Raw genomic sequence first — 23,719 nt, 5'->3', positions numbered from 1 at the left:
GGTTTGAAAAAAGGGCACTGGTTCGATGACTGCCATGGGTCTGGAGAAAATGATTCAAAAATTTGAAAAGACAGATTTTTTTGCTGTGCAACATGGTAGAGGGAGGAAACGAATTGATTCGATGTCAGTGGAAACAGTGGCCACAGCATGCAGAAGAGATGGGTATTAGTGTGCAAACGTGTAGTGCATGGGAAATTGCCTGAACATTGGACAGATCTGTGAGCACAGTGTGTAAAATCCTACGAAACATCCTTCTTTGCTATCCATTCAAAAATACCCATGTGCATGAGGTACTTCCTGATGACTTGCCAGCAAGAAAGACCTTTGCTTTAGTATTTCTTGCTCATGTGTAAGTGGACAATTATGGGCCATGGAAGGTTTTGTGGACAGACGAAGCCCACTTCCATATGACAGGATATGTCAATACAAGGAATTGTTGAATATGGGCAACGGAAAATCCACATGCAAATCAACCAGTACCACTTCATCCTGAAAAGGTCATTATGTGATGCAGGTTTACAGTAGCATTTATCATAGGGCCATATTTTTTCAGAGAGACAGGTGCTTCCGGTCCTGTTACCTGTACCATCACTGGTAAGCGCTATGAGTGTCTTTAGCGCAACCACATCATTCCAGCTCTCCAACAGCATGAATGGGATCATTTCTATGCAAGATAATGCACCTTCGCACATTGCAAACCCAGTTAAGCAGCTGCTGAAGTGCCATTTCGGAAATGATAGAATTATCACCTGCCATGTCCCTACAGCTTTGCTGTCACAATGACCTGATCTTAATCCCTGTAACTTCTGGCTGTGGGGCTGTCTGAAAGGTGTTGTGTTCAGTGTTCTGACTGAAAACTTAGCTCCATTGAACGCATGCATTGTGCAACACATTCTGAATGTGACCCCGGCAACTCTTCAGTCAGTTGTAGAACATGCAGGTTCTCGATTTCAATTTGTTGCGGAAAACAGTGGACAGCATATTGAACTTGCTTTGCGCCATTCACACAGAAATTAGTAATCTGGTTTGATTTGGATTGATGCTTTTTATGGATTGATACATTTTATGCCATTTTTGCCCCAGGACAATTAAAAACAAATGTGATTGATGCTTTTTATGTAGGTTTTGGCCTCAGGCCAATTAAAAACTGATGTGAGTGATATTTTTTGTGTGGTTTTTGGCCACAGGACAATTACAAACCGATTTTTCCCATCTGATGTGATATGAACTTGCCGTCGTGGATGGGCTTACGTAACTAACAGTATCATACCTGTTCACTCATGCACACTAAATAGTACAGTTGGTTTAGTGTCAAACGTACACCTTAGGCATTGTTGTATTATTCATTTGTCATTTGTAGTCAGCCACTATTAAATTATGATGCTTTCAGTGCCATATATTGCTACATTTTGTAACTATTATTTTTCTCCTGCCATACGTTTTCCCCCTTCTTCAAAAATATTCCATTGCATTTTGACATCATTCTGACCAATGGTGTTATTTCTACAGTGGTTTGAAAGTTTAATTATAGTTTCTTGAAATAATTAACTCTGCAAAATGAGTTTTTGTGTACAAGCAACAGGTAAAGTGTATCGTCAATCAAGTTGATGAGGCTGTCTTGTTATTGTCCAGCAGTGTGGGATTGTATGGAATTATACAGAATTTGGAGCCCTCTACTGACCCTGAGAAACTTACATTTGATAAACAGTATTATGAAAAGAAAAGTTGCTACGCACCATATAGCAGAGATGCTGAGTCAGATAGGCACAACGAAAAGGCTGTCACGAATAAAGCTTTCAGCCAGTAAGGCCTTTGTCAGAAATAGACCACACACACACACACACACACACACACACACAGGCACAAATGCAACTCACCCATACAATGCATTGGTACTGCTGCTCGCAGTGTGGCCTCAGTTGCTTGAGACTGCAACATGTGTGGGTGAGTTGCACTTGTGGGAGTGAGTGAGTGAGTGAGTGAGTGAGTGTGTGTGTGTGTGTGTGTGTGTGTGTGTGTGTGTGTGTGTGTGTGTGGTCTATTTTTGATGAAGGCCTCACTGGCCAAAAGCTTTGTTTGTGACAATCTTTTTGTTGTGCCTATCTGCGAGTCAACATCTCTGCTATATGGTGAGTAGCAACTTTCCTTTTCTTGGTATTATTACATTCCATTCTGGATTTTCCATTGTTTGATTTTTACCTTTGATAAACTTTGTTAGCTATTCATGCTGTATTTTGGCCATCAGATCCATGTGGTGGCATCACAGTTGAAGTTTAAGCAGTATCACAAGTGCCCTGGATAGTCATATGTTCTGTGGACTGCTGACATGTAGGGGCTTTTGCACAAGTGTCTGTTTGAGTGTCCCCAATGTGCTACCTCATAAGTAGGCTTGCTAATAGGCTCGCTAACTATGAATGTGATATTCTAGTTAACACCTGATCCATAGGTACAAACTGGGGCATTGACCTTTTTTGCCCCACTCTTCTTTTGCTGCATTCACTAAGATTGCTGAATCTCATGAGCTTATCGCTGTGGCAATGGATGTGCTTTCCAAAAATTAAAAAATGGTGATGTTCAGCATGTGAGGTAAATAGCCCCTGGCACCCTGTAATGTGTGTCAGACAGACTTGCCTTCTGGTGAGCTGCAGCGTGTTGATGCTGTTGATTTGAGTGCAGTGACATCACAGTGCTGCTCACCTTTGACTTTATTGGGCTTGGTGTGTACGCATCATCTGAAGCTTTGTAATTCCCACTCACAATGTTTTTCAGGTTCTTTGTGTTTCTCTCCTTCAGCACCTCATTCTCTTCAATGGGCAATATGGTGGTTTTGCCCAATTGTCATTTGGTGCATGTTCAACAAGATTACCTGTGTGTAGGGGCCAAGTGTGCAGTTTACTGCAAAATGTGCCACCTGAGTACAGTTTTTGAAAGTTGGTGAGTCACAGGACAGTGTTTGGGGGCTCCAGTGCTTTCCTTAGACTCCAAAGCAGTCAGAAATGCCCTGCAAGCAGTGCCCCAGTGTGTTCTACTGTTATTGGTTGTGGATGTAAATCACAGTCTCCTTTCTGCCTGCCACCGAAGCCTCCTAGCATTTAATTGGTGCAATTCTGACCCATCAGAACCCAGTTGTCACCGAGACTCCACTGCTTGTGCATCGAATAAGCTTTCTGTGGCACGAGATAACTACTCACAGGTGGCAAAAGAGGCACTGGCTATCATTTATGGCACTAAGGAGTTTCAAAAGTTCTTATATGGAGTGAGATTCTTACTTATCACCAACCACAAGTCACTGGTTTTCTTATTCAGCCCTCCCGCTAATCTATCAGGTTGGACCACCAACTGGTTGTGGAGTGGTCCACTGCCCAACATGCTAGTGGAAATGCAATGTCATGGTTGTCAGCTAATCCTGATATGGAGTTAGATCAATACAAGGCTCTAGTTTCTACCTTGGACAAGCAGTCATTGTTGGAGTATCCTTTGATGATTACCATGACTGCTGAGCTAATGTTCTGGAAAATTATTTCCGCTGTCCAGGCAGGTTGGCCAGAGCTTGCGAGAGGAGATTGAGTTTGTTGTATGTTTTTCTCTGCTGCGGGATTGGCTAAACATTTTCCAGGTGGTCCTCATGCTGCCATGGAGGAGCAAGCTGTCATTTGGTCAACCCTCCAGCATTGTGCGCTCACCTACTCCATGCACTGCATACATCACACTAAAGGCTTTGGTATGGTATCACGTCTACTGACTGGCAATTGATCATGATGTCGGCAGATCCACTGACTCAGGTGTTTACATGTCGGCAGTGATAGACCTCTCCCAGCAGTTCGTACATTAATTTCAACTATTGCGAACCAGTACCTCACCTCATGTCATGCTCTGTTTTCTGCATGCTATTGATAATTATCCACATTTGTCAAGTTTGTGTTTATTTTCATGCTTGGTTTCTGTATGGTCTTTGGACTCCCTGCTGCCCTGTAGATTGACTCTTGTATTGAGTCTCATTCCCTCTCCCGGGGTTCACCTCCCAGTTTGTTGTCGAGCCACCATTGGCTCGTATAGTTTACGTTCATGCCAACAGTGACAGCTGGTGGCGTTTTTACACCTTGTATGGATACTATAAATTTTATGAATATTTCTTTTTACTTACATAAATACATGTTTATCTTTTCTTTGACTTTTATAACTATGAAAACAATCAGTCTTTCCTTCTCATCCCATATGGTAAGTCTTCCCTGACCTGCGGATCTGGGTGACTTTCCCAAAATCAACCCCTTTTTCTAGACCTCTTCAGTCCTTTTACTTTGCCCTTCTTTCTTCTGCTTCAATCCTTGTGCCTGAAGAAAGATCCACTGGCTCTGAAAGCTTGCCAATTACAACCGTCTTTTATGTGGGTGTTCTGCTGCCACTTAGGGAGTAGATTTTTTATCCATCAAATTAAATAATTGTCTTTAACTGTGTATGTTTTGACCTTTCCACAGGTTTCAATGCTCACCTATATGAATACAATAATTTGATATCATTTTAAGCCCATAATCAGTTTGGTTTTCATTAGACATTAATTTCATGAATTACAGTATCTGATTATGAGATAAAGCAAAATTCTTGAATTAATAACTGAAAGTGTCAGTTATAAAAAATACAAACTATAGCATCAAGAAATATTCGCATATTAATTGCTAGACAAATTCTTTGTATCACATATTATTTTATAATCTGGGTAAGAAAGTTATACTTCACAACCTATCACATGTGCTCATTTCATGTAATATTCCTCATGTGTATTTATACTTTGTTCATCACAAGTATTATTGATGCAAAAGTGCTATAATGAAACAAAGAGAACGGAAAAGACAATATGGTTATTCAAAGATAACTGTGATCCCATATTACACTTATTAGACTGACTAATATGGCAGGGATTCTGATACTGTGAGAAAAATGTAAATATAGCTGTCCTTTAAGATATTTTTTAATACAAAAATAATAAAGAATTTATTACTTTCTTTTTAAGCCTTTGTTGATTTTTATTCACTTGATCTAGCTGGTAATTATTTCTGGACGACCAAAAATTTTCAAAAAACTTATATATTTTAATACAGGAACTTGCTCTAATGGAAACAGAAAATCAACTGACACAAGCAGAACTGGAAGTAGAGCAGCAAAATAGTGAACTTCTACATGGTGTTCAGCTTCTCGAAGAGGCCAATCATGAGTTGCAACAAGAAGAGGTTGAGTGCCAGCATGCAGCCAATAGCCTCACACAGTTCAAATCCAGTATCAGCAAGCGACAGGCAACTGTTGATCTTCTCAACAAGCAACTAGAGGAACTAGTTGCCAAGACTGGGGTAAGTGTGGTTAGCATAATTGCACAGTGTTTGAATTAAAGTAACACTTTGTTTCTATTACAACAATTTTTATTAACTTAATTAAGAATTAAGTGTATTTGTATGGAATAATATTGTATGGATTGTAAGTTTCGGTATTCAGTCAGAGGGTTATATCATGCAAATTATATGTCCAAGATTAATTGTTCACAATGTTACTGTAATGTGGAGATTATGGAAACACCAATCTCAAGCATCTCTCTAGTAGATAAAATAAATTAACTAATGTGATCTGTCAACTTAGGAGCATATTGTAAGAAACAGTTATCCATGCATAGGCAAATGTCTTGATTTTCATTGTCATTGTGAGAGCCAGAAGCATCATATTACAAGAACAGTTGGATGATGTCATTTAGAATGGTGCAAACAGCACTGCCATTGGTCTGTCAAACACTAGAAGAAAGGTTTGTGACGTGAAAGGTTACAGTGTGTTATTGGCACTATATGGTCTGGCCTGATGATGGTGAAATTTATTGTAAGTCGTACAGTGAGCTGAAGCTGTTTTATGTGCTTTAGGCATGGGGCATTAGCTGTGGTCAGCTTTAAAATCAACACAAGATCTACATTTTAATGTAACAGATCAAGACTGAAGTATTGTAGGATACAATACATTAGCATAGTATACCACCTGATCCAGTTCAGTTGCATTACTTTTATTTGTTTATGTGGTTATATTTTTATATTTCACTTTGCACTAATTATTTTTAAGGATACTCAGAATTATGTATAGAAATCACTTTAGTTGCACCTGCAACAAAATTTTATAAAATACTGTGTACAATTCTTTGGAAAGTAAACTGATGTTTCATTTCTGAACTTCTCGAACACTGAAAATATGCCTTCATTTACCCTCTACACAAAAAAGGTGACAAACTGGATTTAAATAACTATCGAGGAATCCACCTTCTTCAAGTTACTTACAAAATTCTGTTAGCATGCTTCCTCTAAGAAGTTCAGAAGCAGCTCAATCACAAAATTGGTGAATACCAAGCAGGCTTAAGCACAGCTTGAAATTCTGTGGAACAAATATTCAGTTTAGTGCAGATTCCCTCATTCTTCCTTCCTCAAGCTGTTTCAGTCTGAAGGTGAGTAAGTCCCTGGAACTGAAATTCACCATCTGCATGAATGAAATCCCATTCTTAACATAAATGCCTGGATTTTTTTTAACCGCCCTAGTGTAAATCAGTATACCTCCAGTTTCTCTGAGGCCTGGTACACTCCCATCATATAAATACTGTACCTGGTTCAGTGCACATCCACCTCCTCTCTTCCCAGATGGTGACTGAACATGACAGTTGCCGCCTTACTGTGCTGCAGGTTTATGTGCAAGAATTTGAGCCACCAGCTTGCCACCACTGTCGTCACTTCTGATGTTCTTGATCATGCTGACAGTAAGCTGTGAGAAGCCTAAAGAGTGTTTTAGCCTCAACTCTTTCATTATTTTTAGGAATTTCTCTCCGACTTCCACCACAAGTGTTTGGCATGCAGATGCAACCTTCCAGTTAACTATCCTCCTCTACTCCTTCCAACATTTTCCAATTCTGCACCTATATTTGCTTGAACATGGTCTTAGGAGAAACATTCTTAAGTAGCTTAGGTACCCAGATTTATATCTTCATGGTACTCTGCTGTCTTCATCAGCATCTTTGTTCCTCTCATAGAGATATCTTGGATACCATCTCCTTCGTCCACTCTATTGTTCCAATCCCATCACAGATAAAAATTAAAATATATTTATTCTGATAGTCTCTTGCCAATTTGCAGCTTTTTGGTCTTCCATGATCTTTTCAGAGAGAGTCATCTGCATTAGCTCCTCCTGCTGCGAGTTCTACATCTACATCTACATGGTTACTCTGCAATTCACAATTAAGTGCCGGGCAGAGGGCTCATCAAACCATTTTCATACTACTTCTCTACCATTCCACCCTTGAATGGCGCGTAGGAAAAAGGAACACCTATATCTTTCTGTTCGAGCTCTGATTTCTCTTATTTTATTAAGATGATCATTTATCCCTACATAGGTGGGTGTCAACAAAATATTTTTGCATTTTGAAGAGAAACTTGTTGATTGAAATTTTGTAAATAGATCTTGCTGCAAAGAAAACTGCCTTTGTTTCAGTGGCTGCCATCCCAACTCATATCAGTGGCACTCTCACCCCTATTGCACAATAACACGAAATTAGCTGCCCTTCTTGCACTTTTTTTATGTCCTCCGTCAATCATACCTGGTAAGGATCCCACACCGTGCAGCAATATTCCAACAGAGGATGGACAAGTGTAATATAGGCTGTCTCTTTAAGGGGTTTGTTGCATCTTCTAAGTGTTCTGCCAACAAAGCGCAGTCTTTGTTTCACCTTCCTCACAATATTATCTATGTGGTCTTTCCAATTTTAAGTAGCTCGTAATTATAATTCCTAGGTATTTAGTTGAATTGACAACCCTTAGATTTGTGCAATTCATTGTGTACCCAAAGTTTACTGGATTTCTTTTAATACCCACGTGGATGACGTTGCAGTTTTCTTTGTTTAGTGTCAATTGCCACTTTTTGCACCATACAGAAATTCTCTCTAGATCATTTTTTAATTGGAATTGGCTGTCTGATGATATTACTAGATGGTAAATTACAGTGTCATCTAAGGTGGCTGCTCAGATTATCACCTAGATCATTTATGTAAATTAGGAACAGCAGAGGGCCTATGACACTACCTTGCAAAATGCCAGATATCACTTCTGTTCTACTCGATGATTTACCGTATGTCACTATGAACTGTGACCTCTCTGAGAGGAAATCACAAATCCAATCACACAACAGAGATGATACTCCATATGCATGCAATTTGATTAATAGTCACTTGTGAGGATCGGTATCAAAAGCCTTCTGGAAATCCAGGAATATGGAATCGATCTGAGATCCCTTGTCATCAGCAGCCATTACTTCATGGGAGTAAAGAGCTAGCTGCGTTCCATAAGAACAATATTTTCTGAATCCATGTTGGTTATGTATCAATAAGTCTTTTTCTTCAAGGTGATTCATAATGCTCGAGTACAGTATATGCTCCAAAATCCTACTGCAAATTGAGGTCAGTGATATGGGTCTGTAATTCAATGGGTTACTCCTATTTCCTTTCTTGAATATTGGTGTGACCTGTGCTACTTTCCAGTCTTTAGGAACAGACCTTTTGTCAAGTGAGCAGTTGTTTGCTAATAAAGGCACTATTGTGTCTGCATACTCTGAAAGGAACCTGATTGGTATACTATCTGGACTGGAAAACTTGCCTTTCTTAAGTTGTTTTGTGACATGTAAGCATGTCACTCACACTAACAGCTCTTCTGGTATCGAATTCTGGAATGTTTACTTCGTCTTCTTTTATGGAGGGATTACTGAAAACTGTATTTAGTAACTCCGCTTTAGTGGCACCATCATTGGTAACATTTCCATCGCTATCACACAGTGACGGTATTGATTGTTTTTTGCCACTAGTGTACTTTAAATACGACCAGAATCTCTTTGGGTTTTCTACCATATTTTGAGACAATGTTTCATTGTGGAAACTATTAATAGCATCTTGCATTGACATCCACACTAAATTTCTAGATTCCGTGAAACTTAGCCAGTCTTGGGGATTTTGCATTCTTCTGAATTTGGCATGCTTTTTTCGTTGCTTCTGCAGCAGTGTTCTGACGTGTTTTGTGTACCTGGTGGATCAGTCCCACCTGTTTATTAACTTATGCAGTATCAATCTGTCTATTGCTGATGATACTGTATCTTTTAATTTGAGCCATATCTGGTCTACACTTACATAATTAGCTTGGAAGGAATGGAGACTTTATCTGCTGTTTTAAATAGATATATTTTGCATGTATCTTTAGTGGTTTTGGTTGATATGGTTTTGAACCTCGCTACAATGACCTTGTGTTCACTAATCCCTGTATCCGTCATGACGCTCTCTATTAGATCAGGATTATTTGAGGTTAAGAGGTCAGTTGTGTTTTCGAAACCATTTACAATTCGTGTGGGCTCATGAACTAATTGTTCAAAGTAATTCTCAGAGAAAGCATTTAGTACAATTTCAGAAGATGTTTTCTGTCTACCACCAGCTTTGAACATGTATTTTCTCAAACAAATTGAGGGTAGATTGAAGTCATCACCAATTATAACTCTATGAGTGCGGTACTTATTTGAAATGATATTCAAGTTTTCTTTGAACTGTCAGCTATTACATCATCTGAGGGATCAGTAGAAAGAGCCAATCATTATTTTGGTATGGCTGTTGAGTATAACCTCTATTCATAGTCATTCGCAGGAACTATCTATTGCAACTTCACTACAAGATAAACTACTGCCAACAGACACAAACACACCACCATCTACTTTATGTAATCTATCCTTTCTGAACACGATTTGTGCCTCTGTAAAAATCTCGACAGAATTTATCTCTGGCTCTAGCCAGCTTTCTGTTCCCATAATGGTTTCAGCTTCAGTGCTTTCTACCAGCACTTGAAGCTCTGGTATTTTTCCAACAAGCTATGACAACTTACAAATACAACACTGACTGTTGCTTGGTCGATTCGTGTCACTTCTTTGCCCTGTACCCTTAGAGACTGGAGCCCTTTTTGATCGTTCCCGAGACTGTCTAACCTGAAAAACCACCCAGTCCACTCCACACAGTGCCTGCTACCCGTGTAGCCACCTCCTGTGTGTAGTGGACACTGACCTATTTAGCGGAACCCGAAACCCCACCACCCTATGGCGCAAGTTGAGGAATCTGCAGCCCACATGGTTGCAGAATCATCTGAACCTCTGATTCAGACCCTCCACTCAGCTCTGTACCAAAGTAGGATGACTCCCCCCGGTATGCACACAAAGTACGCATTGGCTTTCTTCCCATCCTCAGCTACCATATCCCTAAGGGGCTCTATCACCCACCTAACATTGGAGCTCCCAATGACAAACAATCCCACCCTTTGTGCTTGTCCGGAACTCTCAGGAAGACCGGCCACTGCTGCAATAAGCAAGGCCATCCTTGCTGGCTCAGAAGTACTTTCAGCAGTGGGCAGTACCTCAAACCTGTTATGGAGGCAAAAGATTTCAGCCTTGCGACCAGCACTAACTTTTGCCTTCCGCCCAGGAATTCGTTACCCCACCACAGTTCGCCAATCACCATCAAGCAAGTGTCAACTGGTGGGGACGTCCGAATCTGAGGACACAGTGGCGTCAGAGATCCCAGTCCATGCTACAGGTTCCAGAGGTGCCAAAGCACTCGCCTCGGGTATCCCAGTGTCACCATGGCCCAGGGCAACAGCCTGGAGCCTGTCAACCACAGCCAACAAAGCTTCCAGCTGTTTACGGACAGTGGCCAATTCCCCCTGAATCTGTACACAATAGGCGCAGTCCCTCTGCATCCCTAACAATTTTTTTTCCCCTCTCTTTTATCTCACAAGCTGTTCAAAACCAACAGATGACTGACGACTATTCGAATTTACATTATACGGGTACTAAAATGCGATGCTACAACTCTCAAATACTATAATACCCCCAAAATTTGTGAATTAAACTATGCAAGTACCCAAAAACATGCAAAGAAATTAAGAATTAAACTATAAAACAAATAAGTGAGCTAAGAGTGCGACTTACTGCTGGCTGGTGCTTATCCAACAGTGGCAGGGAGCTCACGGGCTGTGACCAACCGACACTGGCCGTTCAAAACAAAAACAGATGCCTGACGACTATGGAAATTTTCGCTATTCAGGTACTAAAACACGATGCTACAACTCTCAGATACTATAATATGCCAGAATTTTGTGAATTAAACTATGCAAGTACCCAAAAACACACAAAGTAATTAAGGATTAAACTATAAAACAAATAAGTGAACTAAGAGTACGAGTTGCTGCTGGTTGCTGCTTATCCAACGGCGGCAAGTGGAAGTCCCTGTTGGATTACCAACTACATAAAAACTGAGACTGCAGTATTATAGCTCAGTTTCACTGTTGTCTAAGCCTTTATTAGATCTCGTTATCCTGGAAAGTGAGAGTAACCAACTCTTCTCTCATTTTCTGATTCCATGACTAGAAGCAGAAGGGATGTGTTTATCCCCTTCACTTTGAAGCAGTCTTTCCTTGGAATTCTTGGAGCCAAGACTTTTAATTCCCTCTACTTTTACATAGAAAACCATTCTTTGCCTCCTTTTCTCTTTGTTCTCTTAGAAGTTCTTCCTCTGAGTCCCAGGCCTGCTTCGATTTTGATATGGTCGAATTTCTCGGTGTCATTTTTTACTACTTGGACTGATCTGTCCATCAATCCAGTTCTGGAAAACAACTTCATTGGTTCAGCACCTAGGGTTTGGGTTTTGAGGTATCATTAAGTTTCATATGTAATGTATTTCTCTGTTCCGCATTTTGTTCTCATGAGGACAGAAGATGTATCAGGTCAACACCAGCAGAGCCCCATGCGGGTGTAAGTCCAATTACTCATGGAGGTTGCCAAGCATTCATGAGGCTGTTCATGACACATCATCCCATGTGTCAAGCATTCTTATTAGGGAATATGCTTATAGAAAATGATTATGGAAAGGCTGGGGGAAGAGATTGGACATTGTGAGAGATGCTTCATCAGTTTCATCCACTGAGTGCTGTCTGGTTTGGGACACACTGCCAGTAACTATGCTACAGGCAGTATAGTCCCCAGCTCCACATGAACACAAAAAACTTCCACCTGCATGGTCAGTATCATGATAACCACTGTCCCCACAGAGATTTAAATGTTTAAACTTGGTCAACAATTATATGAAACACTGAAGATCAAATTTCTGTTGACCCTAGAGGCCATTTGATAGGCAACTTACAGCTCAGTCCAGTTGACTGTTTTAGTCATTTAGTAATATAGATATGAAGATACTGTATAATAATCTTGTATCTTCTCTGACTCCATAATATATATGTCCATGGAAATTCTAGGGTGCTGATTTATTTAATAAGTGTTACGTAATTTTGCTAAATTTATGTTTTTTGTAGATGATATATATGTCATTCTTGGTGTAGTTGTGAGTGCATTATGTTCGAGCTAAGTGAATTTGAATGTGGGCAAATTGCTGGTGCTCATATGGTGGGTGCTTCCATAACCAGGATAACCAAAGCATTTGGTGTTTCAAGTGGCACCATATTGAGGATTTTTATCACCTACAGGAAAAACAAACATCATTCACTAAGACAAAACACAGACAAAAGTGTGTGTTGAGAGTTTGTGAGAGACACTCAGTGAAGAAGATTGTGAGGAAAAAGAAGAGGATGACAGCTACAAAAATCACTGCAGAACTGAATGTCACACTTGTGAACACTGTGAGCACCAAAACAGCATGGAGGGAGCTCCGTAAGTAGGAAATGGCAGTGTGAGCTGGAGTCCAAGCCCTTTCATCAGTGATGCAAATGCCCATAATAGGAAAACATGGTGCCAAAGCCATAAAACATGTACTATGGAGCAATGGAAGAAAGTCATTTAGTTGGATGAGTCTTGTATCACACTGTTCCAACTTTGGCTGAGTTTATGTCTTAGGAGTGAGATTGGGTGGGAGTACAGTGATGATTTGGACTGCCCTATTATGGTTTTCCATTGGCCTGATTGTTATTCTGCATGGTCACATTACTGCCAATGTTTATATGACCATTTTGGCTGATCTGGTCTATCCCATGGGACTATGTTTATTCCCCAATGGTTATTCCGTGATACAAGACCACAGTTTGCATCATCCAGGAGTGGTTTTGTGAGCATGAGGATAAATTAATGCATCTCCCGTGGCCATCACATTAACCAGTTCCAATGGTACTGTGCCTTTGTGATCTACTTTGGAGAGAAGGCTGATTATTCATTGTCCACTTGATTGTTGTTACCTGAACTTGCCACTATTTTGCAGTAAAAATGGTAAAATATCCCCTTGAAAATCATGCAAGATCTGTATTTACCCATTCTGAGATGACTTGAAATAGTTTCCTACACCATAATAGGCATGGTAATATGTTGTGGTTTTGGAGTCTCCATATTTTTGCCCAACCAATGTATGATGCACAAAGTAGTACTTCATGTGTTGAGGCCAGTGTTTTATCACAGAACAGTAGCAGAGAGGTAAACAGAGCACGTCTCAAGTATTTCACTAAAAGGAGAGACACTGTACAAGCATGCTTTTTAGAAATGGTTTGATGGGTTATGGCATGTTATGAAGCAACTTCTTCTTCATGAAGATAGCAGTTTAGAGTGCCTGAGAATAATATAAGAATTTTTAGTCCTGTGGCTGAGTTTCTTTAATACAAAACTAAGCATCAGTGGCATTATGTGTGGATATCAAGTAATAACTTAAATGTAATTTGGTGGCTCTGTTACAGCTGCAAGGTGGCAATCACATGTCTAATCATAATCACATGTCTAATCATTATTGCGTGTCATTGTGCAATAGCAGCTGGCAGCCAGCCTCACTGCACCATTAGTTAGTGTAATATATCACAAGAGTTGTGTGCAGAGATGTGCTTCATAAATATGCAAATACAAAGGTGGGCTAGTGACCAAAAGAAAGATTGCAATATGCAGGTGAAATCTTCAGCAACAATATAATACAAGTACAAGAAATGACAATACAGTGCGTACATCCATGGATAAGATGGACATTTTCCTCTTAGAAGAACAGGCATATTACAGCAAGAAATGATATCTATTATGATACGTAAAAAGTTGCTATGCAGGTGGTGCTGAAATGGGAGCTGCATAGTGTTAGAAGGGTATCTTGATACTGACATAACCGGTCAACTGTGAAGAGAAGAAAAGAGGGGGAGGGGGAAGGGGGGGCGGAGTTTTGATGCAGCAGAAATGGGGTCATTTAAAGTATGTGTAAAATGTTCCACTGCAGCAGTGGCTGCTTAGCATCACAGGGAAACATATTGAAATGGAAGAAGTAAGAGATTTCGGTTACTGCAACTCACTGTCACACTAGAGATTTTTTTTTTGCAAGCTGTTAATAGATCTTCCATGAAACTTCCCTTTTGCGTGCACCTACATGGGTGGTGGGGGCAATGGTGAGTTGGCCGGCATGCCAAACATGTGCACCCCATCACATTCATCTCTGATGCATGTACCTCCAGGGCAATGGTAAAGGCACATAATATTTCCTTGGAAGTAGGGTGAACATAGGAAAAGGAAGAGAAGACATGTAAGTAATTGGGGAATGGATCAATCAACACGGTTGGATCTGTCGAAGAATGCACGGCTGAAGTTCACAATTTACAATACTGCAAATGACATGGATTTGCAGAACCAACTGCTGATTTGCAATGCTAGCTGCTTACAGCACAGCCACAATTGAGTGTGCACAATGGGTGTAATGTAGGTAAATGGTTGAAACAAATCTGAAAGTAAATGTTCTGACTAAACATTATGGTGAAGTTAATGTTCAGAGATGAGAAACTGATGCCAGTGTAGAGCTGTCACATGGTGTGTCTGTTGTATTGGACAAACCAGTTAAATGATGTACAAGTACACTAAGGCATAATTTACATGGTGTAGTGCCACTAGGTGCCAGTAAGTTATTTCGGGGAGAGCAGGAGTACCAAAAAGCCAAGCATTACAAAAGGATTTCAGTCTGTGTTGAGCACTGCAGTGAGAGAGATAAATGGGTCTACATGTGACAATTGTCTTATGTAGTACCATACGTGGTTCATGTGTAAAGGTGGGTTTGGGAAGGTGTTTTCTAGGAAAGCATAATGGGAACTATTGTCACAGGACAAAGCTCTGAAAGATGTTCCATGGCAAAGCATTCAAGACCATCGGGTAGCCAAACAAGATGCTGAGCATAAGAGTTTAATGGAGCTGGACCTTCTATCATTAAAGATGACATGCAAGGAAAATTTTTTAAGAGTCAAAGATTCCTTCAGTGTCATTTTAGTTTGGAAGTGTGTAATGGAGAGTTATGAATTGTGTATTTGTAAACATGGCAAGATGTCTGCTAATGAAATATGTGGGCGGTGGGCCCTTGAGAGTGAGCACCACTAGGAGATATGCCAAGGTGACAATAGCCAAAGTAAGCGGATATGAAACATTGTAGTTTGAATGTTGATGAGAAGTATTCCCTATGATTTAAGAGGAAATCAGGCCATGGAACAAGCAATGAACATCTATGAAGAGAACTGCCAAGGGCTCATGATTGACAGGTGTAGTAGTATAAAGACATGATGTGATGTGTGTTCTGGAGTACTAATGGACTATTACGTGGAGTAGCATAAGAATATGTCTAGTAAGTAAGGTTTGTAACTTAAATTACTGTCTCTGAACCTTGTGGGTTAAGGCTCCAGACATTGTTATAATAGAAACTTTCTCTGTAAATGTGGTATGCTGTAACAGACAGATCTAAAGTGGGACCCAGGGAGGCCAGGTCTTTCTGTGGAGGGTGCTAGTGTAGTGCTGCTATCATTTTGTGGGAAAACCTGTGAATTATATAGTAGAGTACAGCAGCAAGGTATCATCATATTGGATGTAGAAACTGGGCAGTGGAATTATTGTCAAATGAGCCAGGCTATTGTGAAATGAACCAGGCTTGGTCTGTGAAACCTGTTGACACAGCAGTAATGCACATTTCTTGCAGTACTGTAAGCAAGGAGATTTCTCCATCAGTAGGTTTCAGCAGTGTTGCCGAGTACATGACTAGAAGTGGCACATTGGTATAGTAGATGCAAAGCTATCTTGAACATAAAAGCTGTCCATTTTGTAGCAGTTTCATTCACAGCCCAGCAATTCTAACTGAATGTGGGGGCTATACCAGGTGAGGAGAACACATGGAGCCACCATAAGCAGTCAAGAGTTTGGGTCTCTATCATGGTACCAGCTTCCTGCACTGAGTCCACCCTCCAGTCATAGTTCCACAGTGCAATTGGTTCTGCACATTTTTCCAGTAGCAAGTAGGACTGTACCCAATTCACAGCATCTGTCTTCACCACCACGGTAGGCGCATCTCCATGCTGTATGCCGTTGCCACCAGGATGTAGTCATTCACCACTGAGATTGATACCACAGCAAGATTCCTGGCCATATTTATGCACCACTGAATCCAGGTGTTTGTGGCATGACTCACACAAAAGGGTTGTGTGCCACACACTGAGCACAGGCAGCAGCAAAGCTGGGCACACATGATACAGTCAGCTGGCCAGATGCTAGGTGTCATCTCGCTGCTCACCCTGCTCTCTTCCCATGGAATGTTGCAGTTCCAATGTATGAGTGGAAAATAGAGCATTAATTTCAACAGCCACATCTCTCCGGACCTTCATCAACCTGCTATCCTGCCGTTCTGGCACTGTAGCCACCCCTCCACCCACAGGATAAAGCTACCTAGCAGCAAGCTGTAGCTGGTGAACCTTAGCTTATAGAACTTTCTCTAGTCTCCTGCCTTCAATATATGAAACTAAGATAGAAAATGTTGGATAGTGCATTGAGAGGAATGTTTAATACTAATAGGTATATTGAATCATTCAAGGTATTTTCAGAGTGAATTATTTACAGAATTTTCAGTTTCATCAAAAAGCGAATGAGTGTGATGCGGTTAGGAGTGTTTCTGTTGTATCTTTTATTCCAGAAGAACCTTACTGTCTTTCATGAATAATTTTGTAATACATGATAACAGACACATCAAGCACAGTTAGTCTGTAGTTTAATTTTCTATGGGAGCATGGCTGTCTCTTGTGAAAGTCTGATTGCAAATCCTTAGGAACATTATTAGTTCCCTTTAATTTATGAGGGATGAGAGGTTACATGTGGCGTACCATCTCACTACACAATTTTTGCACTCAGTAAGTGCAGAAAGGAATTGTACTGAACTAGGAAAAGACAATAAGGAACGCACCATATCGGTGAACAGCAGTGGTTACTGACATACTGGAGAAGTATCACGTGTGTGGCACAACAAGCACCATTGTCAAGCAGGAAAGAAGATGAATTGCAGTAGTACAAGGCACTGTCATCATGACACATCAGAGGCAGCAACACACAGAGTTTTCCTTCTCCAGCAGAAAAACATCTAAGTATTGCAAAAAGCTTTACTGTCATAGTTCATTACATGTAGCATTGCTGGTGTAAACATTGTTCAGTAGAAGTGTATTTCATGAATATGCTGTGAATCAATCAATGTATCATGTTCAAAGGTGTGGAAAAAGTAATGAGGCTAAAGTACAAGAAGCCATGGTGGAAAAACGGCTCTGAACACTATGGACTTAACATCTGAGGTCATCAGTCCCCAGTCCCCTAGAACTTAGAGCTACTTAAACGTAACTAACCTAAGGACATCACACACATCCATGCCCAAGGCAGTATTCAAACCTGCGACCATAGCTGTCTTGCGGTTCCAGACTGAAGCGGCTAGAATCTCTCAGCCACAGCGGCGGGCCAATGGTGGAAAATATCAAGACAGGCTGTGATAGTAATTTTGAGTTATACAAACTGAGAATCTATTTTGAAAGAGAAAGGTATATCCAGATTCAGGAATTACAGAAATGTTGGGAACTAGTGCAACAGAATCTTATTTCAAGGATAAGACAGGAGAAATGACAGTAGTACAGCAATTTCACAACTGTGACAAGAAGATAAAATAAAAGAAATAAAATGTAATGAGCACCTACACAGATAAGTACTGGAAATCAAGAGGGTTTGGATATGTAGGTGCTCCTGTAATCATTAATGGATGAGGTGAAGAGAACAGATAAAGTAGAGAAAGAGATAGAGGAAAGCTCAGCTAGAATGGAGAAAAAAGATTGGGGAAAACACAGCAAGGATGAGACAAGTAAGAGCTCTATAAGCAAAATTTATCACCAAGTGGAAAGAGCAGAACAAGAAATTTGAGGAATGGTTAGGAAAGATTGAAGAAACAAGTCAAATGCATGAACTAAGAATGAAGTATGATGTAGCAGTTGCAAAGTGTTGTGCCAATTATTTTGGCCAGCTCAGTGCACAGATAATCTCTGTATGAGATGAGGCAAAAACCATAGCAGAAAAGGTTACTGAAATTTGAGAAAGAAGTGAGGCAAAAATTACCAAGATCAACAAGGAATTAATTGTGTTTGCTGGCACTGTGATGGCTGACAGTGAAAGAAGCTGGAAACATCAGTATGGGGGCAAACACCATAGTTTTAACTGGTTTGGAGTAAGTACATGCTTTTGAGCTCGACAGATTCAGACCAGGAGGGAGACTACACCCAATGACATTTTTGTGCAGGCCTAAGAGAGCACTACCTAAGATATTGACAAACACAATAAACGTAGATATCACAGTGAGGCAAATGAAAGAAGGGTAACAAGCTGGGCAGATTCCCTTAATTTACACAGGATGATATATGACAAGTTATAAAAAGCCTTCATACAGCTATATCTGTCACAGGAAATGCAAGAAGTCCAGCATAAACTGAGACTTCAAGCATATAATAGACAGATGGATAGGTCACTAGTTGTCATATTAGAAACATCAGTAGAATTAAATATCTACAAAATAATCCGTTTTTACTCACCAAGTGGAGGTACGAGAACACACATGTATAAAGGTTAAGGAAATCTGCAAGATTTCGGAACCAGTGGTGCTCTCTACTGGCAGAAGGGTTGAAGTGGAAGGAAGAGGAATGAAGAAAAAGGACTAGCAAGGTTTAGGAAGGGGAGAGAGTTTGGGAAAGCTAACCAGAACCCTGGATCATGTTGCACTTTAAATGGAGTTGTAAATATATTTTGATTGATATCCTTGCTGGTGAGCCACGTAATAGCAGGCACTAGCTGGCGAGCCTTAGATTCTAGATCTTTCTGCAGTCTCCTGCCTTTTCTGGTGGGCATGGCAAGTCGCAGCCAGTGATCATGTGCCAATGTCTACAGCATACTGTAAATACTGCACTAAAATTGTGCCATTTCTCTTCAAATGCGAGTAAAAAAATGCACTAAAATTATGCCTTTTCTCTTCAAATGCATACTTGTATGCCAATAAAACAGACGAAAACATGTTTTGTATCAGTCTCTCCATGATATCAGAAAACAGTGATGAGTGCTGAAATGATACTCAACCATGCGATGATCACTTCAGCAGAGGAGTGCAACTGTCTCTTTTTGACTGTGAATGCTCTAATGTGACATTGTCCCTGATGGCACTAAGAGTGCTACATTGCTCACAGCATAAGGTTAGTATTTTTCTCTGAAAGTGTGTGTAAAGTATTGAGCAAACAACATGGCAAATTCTGCAGACAATCTGATAAAGCGGTCCATTTCCAGTAGATCTTTGGAAGAGAAAGTGACAGGTAAAAAGTTAGGTAGACCTACTCCAAATTTAAATGTAACTATAGGAGGGCATAGAACTGGGATCACTGATTTGGCTCAAACTATGTGAGTAGAAGCAACTAGGTGCTGCCTGCAAGTTGATAGAATATTTTGCCTGAGAGGGTCATAGGAATTATTGACATATTGGTGCCATGGTGCAATGGGCAAGGGCAAGTTCATCAGCTTGTGTTTGATTCACGCTGCTACCCCCCCCCCCCCCCCCCCTCCACCCCCACCCCCCGGCCCCTCCCCCTTCCAACCTCTCCACCCTCCTCCATTATATTTTTAAACTATTAATTATAAAATTTAAATAATTTAAACAGTTCAATTTATACATGTAAAATTAATATATTCAGTTTAGTTGTGATTACTACCCAGGTAAGTCAAAAGGCTGTAAGTGATGTTAAAAAAAAAGTAAATGGGGAATTTTAGAATGAAAGTGTATCAAAAGAGTTGGATCTATGAACATTTTTGCTTTTGATGTTTGTTATTGGGGAACAGTGATGCATAGGGTACAAGGGAAGTGAAATATCTAGGACATATTAATGCGTTAATAGAAAAAGCATGTGGAAACATAAACATATAAACAACATACTTGATCTTACTGATGTAGATAAAGCTAATTCTGCATTAATATTAAGTAGTGTTTATCCTGATGACATAGTCAAACACAATTTGTTTATTTTTGTAATGTTGTAGCACATTGGTAAGATCTTGCGCGAGCCATCACTGTACAGGGCATTGTTGTGTAATGCCAACAGTGCAACTCAGCATGAACATGTGAAGGCAATAGTGGGGCAGAGTTGGCTGAGTGAACATCTAGTGAAAGAGTTGAGAGATTGGAATGCACAAAATTAAGATAGAAAGTAATTAACATTGCATTGGGAGGAGTATTTAAGTGAAACAGGAATCATGAATCATCTGTGGCTTTTTGAGATTTGAAATTTGTCAGTTCTATCAAAGTTAATGAGTGTGGTACAGTTTGGGATGTTTCTGTTGCTGGAAGTTAAATAAACCATGTTACAGGATGTCATCTTTTATTCCAGAATAGTCTTACCATCTTTCATGATTAATATTTTAGTATATGATAACATATATGTTGAGCACAGTTAGGCTGCTGTCTGTAAAAGTGGCTATTGTAAGTCTCTCTCTTTCAAAGGTCCAAATGCAAATATTTAGGAACACAGTTGCTTCACTTAAAATTTTCGGGTATGAGAGCTTATGGGACACAGCATGTACAATAAACTAACACATGATGACATCTCCTAAAATCTGATAGTCATTGGCGTACTCTAGAGACAAAATGGTATTTTCAAAATACTGCTCTCTAGAGCTCACATTTTGTTGAATGCTTACAACTTACCAATCAAACTAAGGCAGTTGTTACCCTTTTTTGGAATGTTTGGGAGACTGACCAAAAAATTTGACATGCATTCCAGGTTGGACCAGTGACCATGTGTCTACAAGTTCTGAAGATGCAGGATAATCCTTAGTCAATTCAAATAGGACTTTTGCCTGTACCCAAAATTTGACCACCCTTAGATAGTCTAAAAGAAGATACTGATCTCTCTAAGTCATAAGAGTGCCAGTGCAGTCCGATATGTTTCGATCTTAATGAAACTTCAGTGGAAGAATGTTACAATTAACACTAATGGTGTACATAGTGCAGATAGTTTGACAAATCAGCTGTTGCTGAACGTTTTCATTTCTAGAAAATATCATAGCAGGGGATGTGTAGTTGCTCCAGCTTCCAGCTATCAGTCTTTTAAAATGCTATTGACAACACAGACCATCATTTAAATATTGTGCATGTCTGTCACAGCAGTTAAGTCATTAGTGTGTGGTCTGTTCAAGCATGACCTACATTGAAAAAATGGAAGAATTGCACTTTTAAATGTAGATATAACTGTCTGATTTTGACAGTTGATTTTGCCCATCACATTTCTTCTTATTCTCTCTGCATTCTCGGTATGATTTATGTCATTCCTAAGGTCATCTCCAAAAGCACCTACATAGCTTGTTACCCAGTGTTTTCCTTATTGTAATGCATTTTGATTTTCCACTTCATTGACTGTATGGCTTTCAGAAACACGTTTATAGTTTTTCAAGAGGCCAATGACAATTTAATACTTACATACTATGTCTGAGCCCAGAAAGCACAAAATGGCATGTTTATTTTTGAACAACCAATTATGACAAGTAACATATGAACAACCAGTTTTGACAAGTAATACATTATTTGTATATGCCACCAACTGAGTTACATTTCTGTGATCATGATCCTTCTATAGTGTATGCACTGGCACTCTAGGTCCACACGCTCTTGATGGGTGTATGCCCTTTCATCATGAACTCTGTTGATTCCTGTCTTTTACATATTAATAATATTGGCCTTCTGTGGCAATAGTCTTACAGGCATTTATACTCCAACTCATAGGCGACTCCAAAACCTTCAGGCATCTGAAGAACCACAGCAGTCTGTGGTTATGGACTTTCAAAAATATCTACAATATCAATCACCATTGATTATACGTGCATAGATTGAGTGTATCTTGCACATAGGCTGTTTTTGTTGTATGTTCTTTGAATTTATGTCTCCCAAATTTGTACTAGTAAGAAATTGTGTTACTTAATGCTCGATGACCTCACAACCTTGTACATGTAATGGTCTCAAAAACTTTCTGAGGCTGTATGAGGAAAAGGCGGAACATTCTCAGTCCAGCAGTTAAATACTTTGTATGTCAAACATGCATTTGGTTTTCGTCCCCTTTTAGATCATTGCACAGTTTTCAATTTTTTGTATGAATAGATTCTATTGCTGAAGTGTGATAGTAGATCTGCAAAATAATACACCTACAACTGTCATAGCCTCTTCATTTGAATCAAAATTTATCCATTGACAAAATCATTTAAATGTAGAGTATAGAAGTCAGAGGGTGCCAAATCTCCAGAGGGTGCTACATCTCTCTGCAGTAACAAGTTGGCAAAAAATCTGTTGGATTCTTTTTTCGAATAAATGAAACATAACCTAAAAGTTCATTTTCGCATTGATCAGCATCCAACAAATGTGGCACACACCTTGCACAAGACTTTCTCCTACTTAATTCTTCATTTAAAATGTACAACACTCTCTTTTGTTATGGCTATGGTGTTATCAGTCTAATAACACTATAATTATAGATCATTCAAAACAAAACTGTGCACTTTCTTAATGTTATTGTTTGTGGTTACAGTTTTGGGATGCATGTTAAATGAATCATCTTCAACAGAAATAAGATCACATTTGTATTCAGCCACAAATTACTTAAGTGTTGAAGATGAACTCTTTATGATTGTTCATCAACTTAACATGAGTTTCCATTACTAACATACCATACAAACAGTGAATTTTGTAATTACATGATATACCACTTGACCCATTTGATTGATACATGTGCAACATGACTATTTTAATAAGATGTACAAACAAAACTATTTCATTGATTAAGATCATACAGCTAGTTAAAATGTGTCTTGTAGTACATATACAAGTCCACACCTGCCAATGATGTTGTTTCATGTAACTATTTACTACATATTCTTAAAATGATATTAATAGTAAGTTGGAACTGGAGCAGATTTTCAGTTTGCAGTTTCTGTTTTTTCATAGAAATGCCCATCAAGATTTTTAGATGTGCATTTTCTCCTGGTTTGGCAGCAAAGCCTGCCATGATGCTTTTAGAAACTCCAATTTTATAAATAAAATATTTCATCAATGGAAATACTTCTCTAATAGAAGTATACATTTTATAATACAGGAAAATATTGCTACATAACAGTAACATTGCATTTCTGAAAGATCTGCATTTTAAAATTTGAATGGTTACTCAACATTTTTGAATAGTACTTGTTATAACTTCAAGTTGAACAAATACAGGGTGTTACAAGAAGGTATGGCCAAACTTTCAGGAAACATCCCTCACACACAAATAAAGAAAAGATGTTACGTGGACATGTGTCCGGAAATGCTTAATTTCCATGTTAG

The 23,719-nt window shown here is 39.5% G+C and overlaps 1 protein-coding gene across 2 annotated transcripts in view; it reads left to right on the top strand.

Moving 5' to 3' along the window:
* The window catches only part of LOC126330571 (coiled-coil domain-containing protein 40), a 356,717-nt gene that overhangs the window by 217,213 nt on the left and 115,785 nt on the right, over positions 1-23,719 (top strand). For both annotated transcript variants that reach the window (XM_049996367.1, XM_049996369.1), the window contains one exon: positions 5,097-5,342. In XM_049996367.1, the coding sequence (XP_049852324.1) occupies positions 5,097-5,342 (246 nt within the window). The remainder of the gene's footprint in view (positions 1-5,096; positions 5,343-23,719) is intronic.

The sequence above is a fragment of the Schistocerca gregaria genome, chromosome 2 (assembly GCF_023897955.1).
Source record: "Schistocerca gregaria isolate iqSchGreg1 chromosome 2, iqSchGreg1.2, whole genome shotgun sequence".
NCBI classification, from domain to species: Eukaryota; Metazoa; Arthropoda; class Insecta; order Orthoptera; family Acrididae; genus Schistocerca; species Schistocerca gregaria.
Note: the sequence above shows the minus strand (reverse complement) of the source record. Positions and strands in the feature narration are given on the sequence as shown.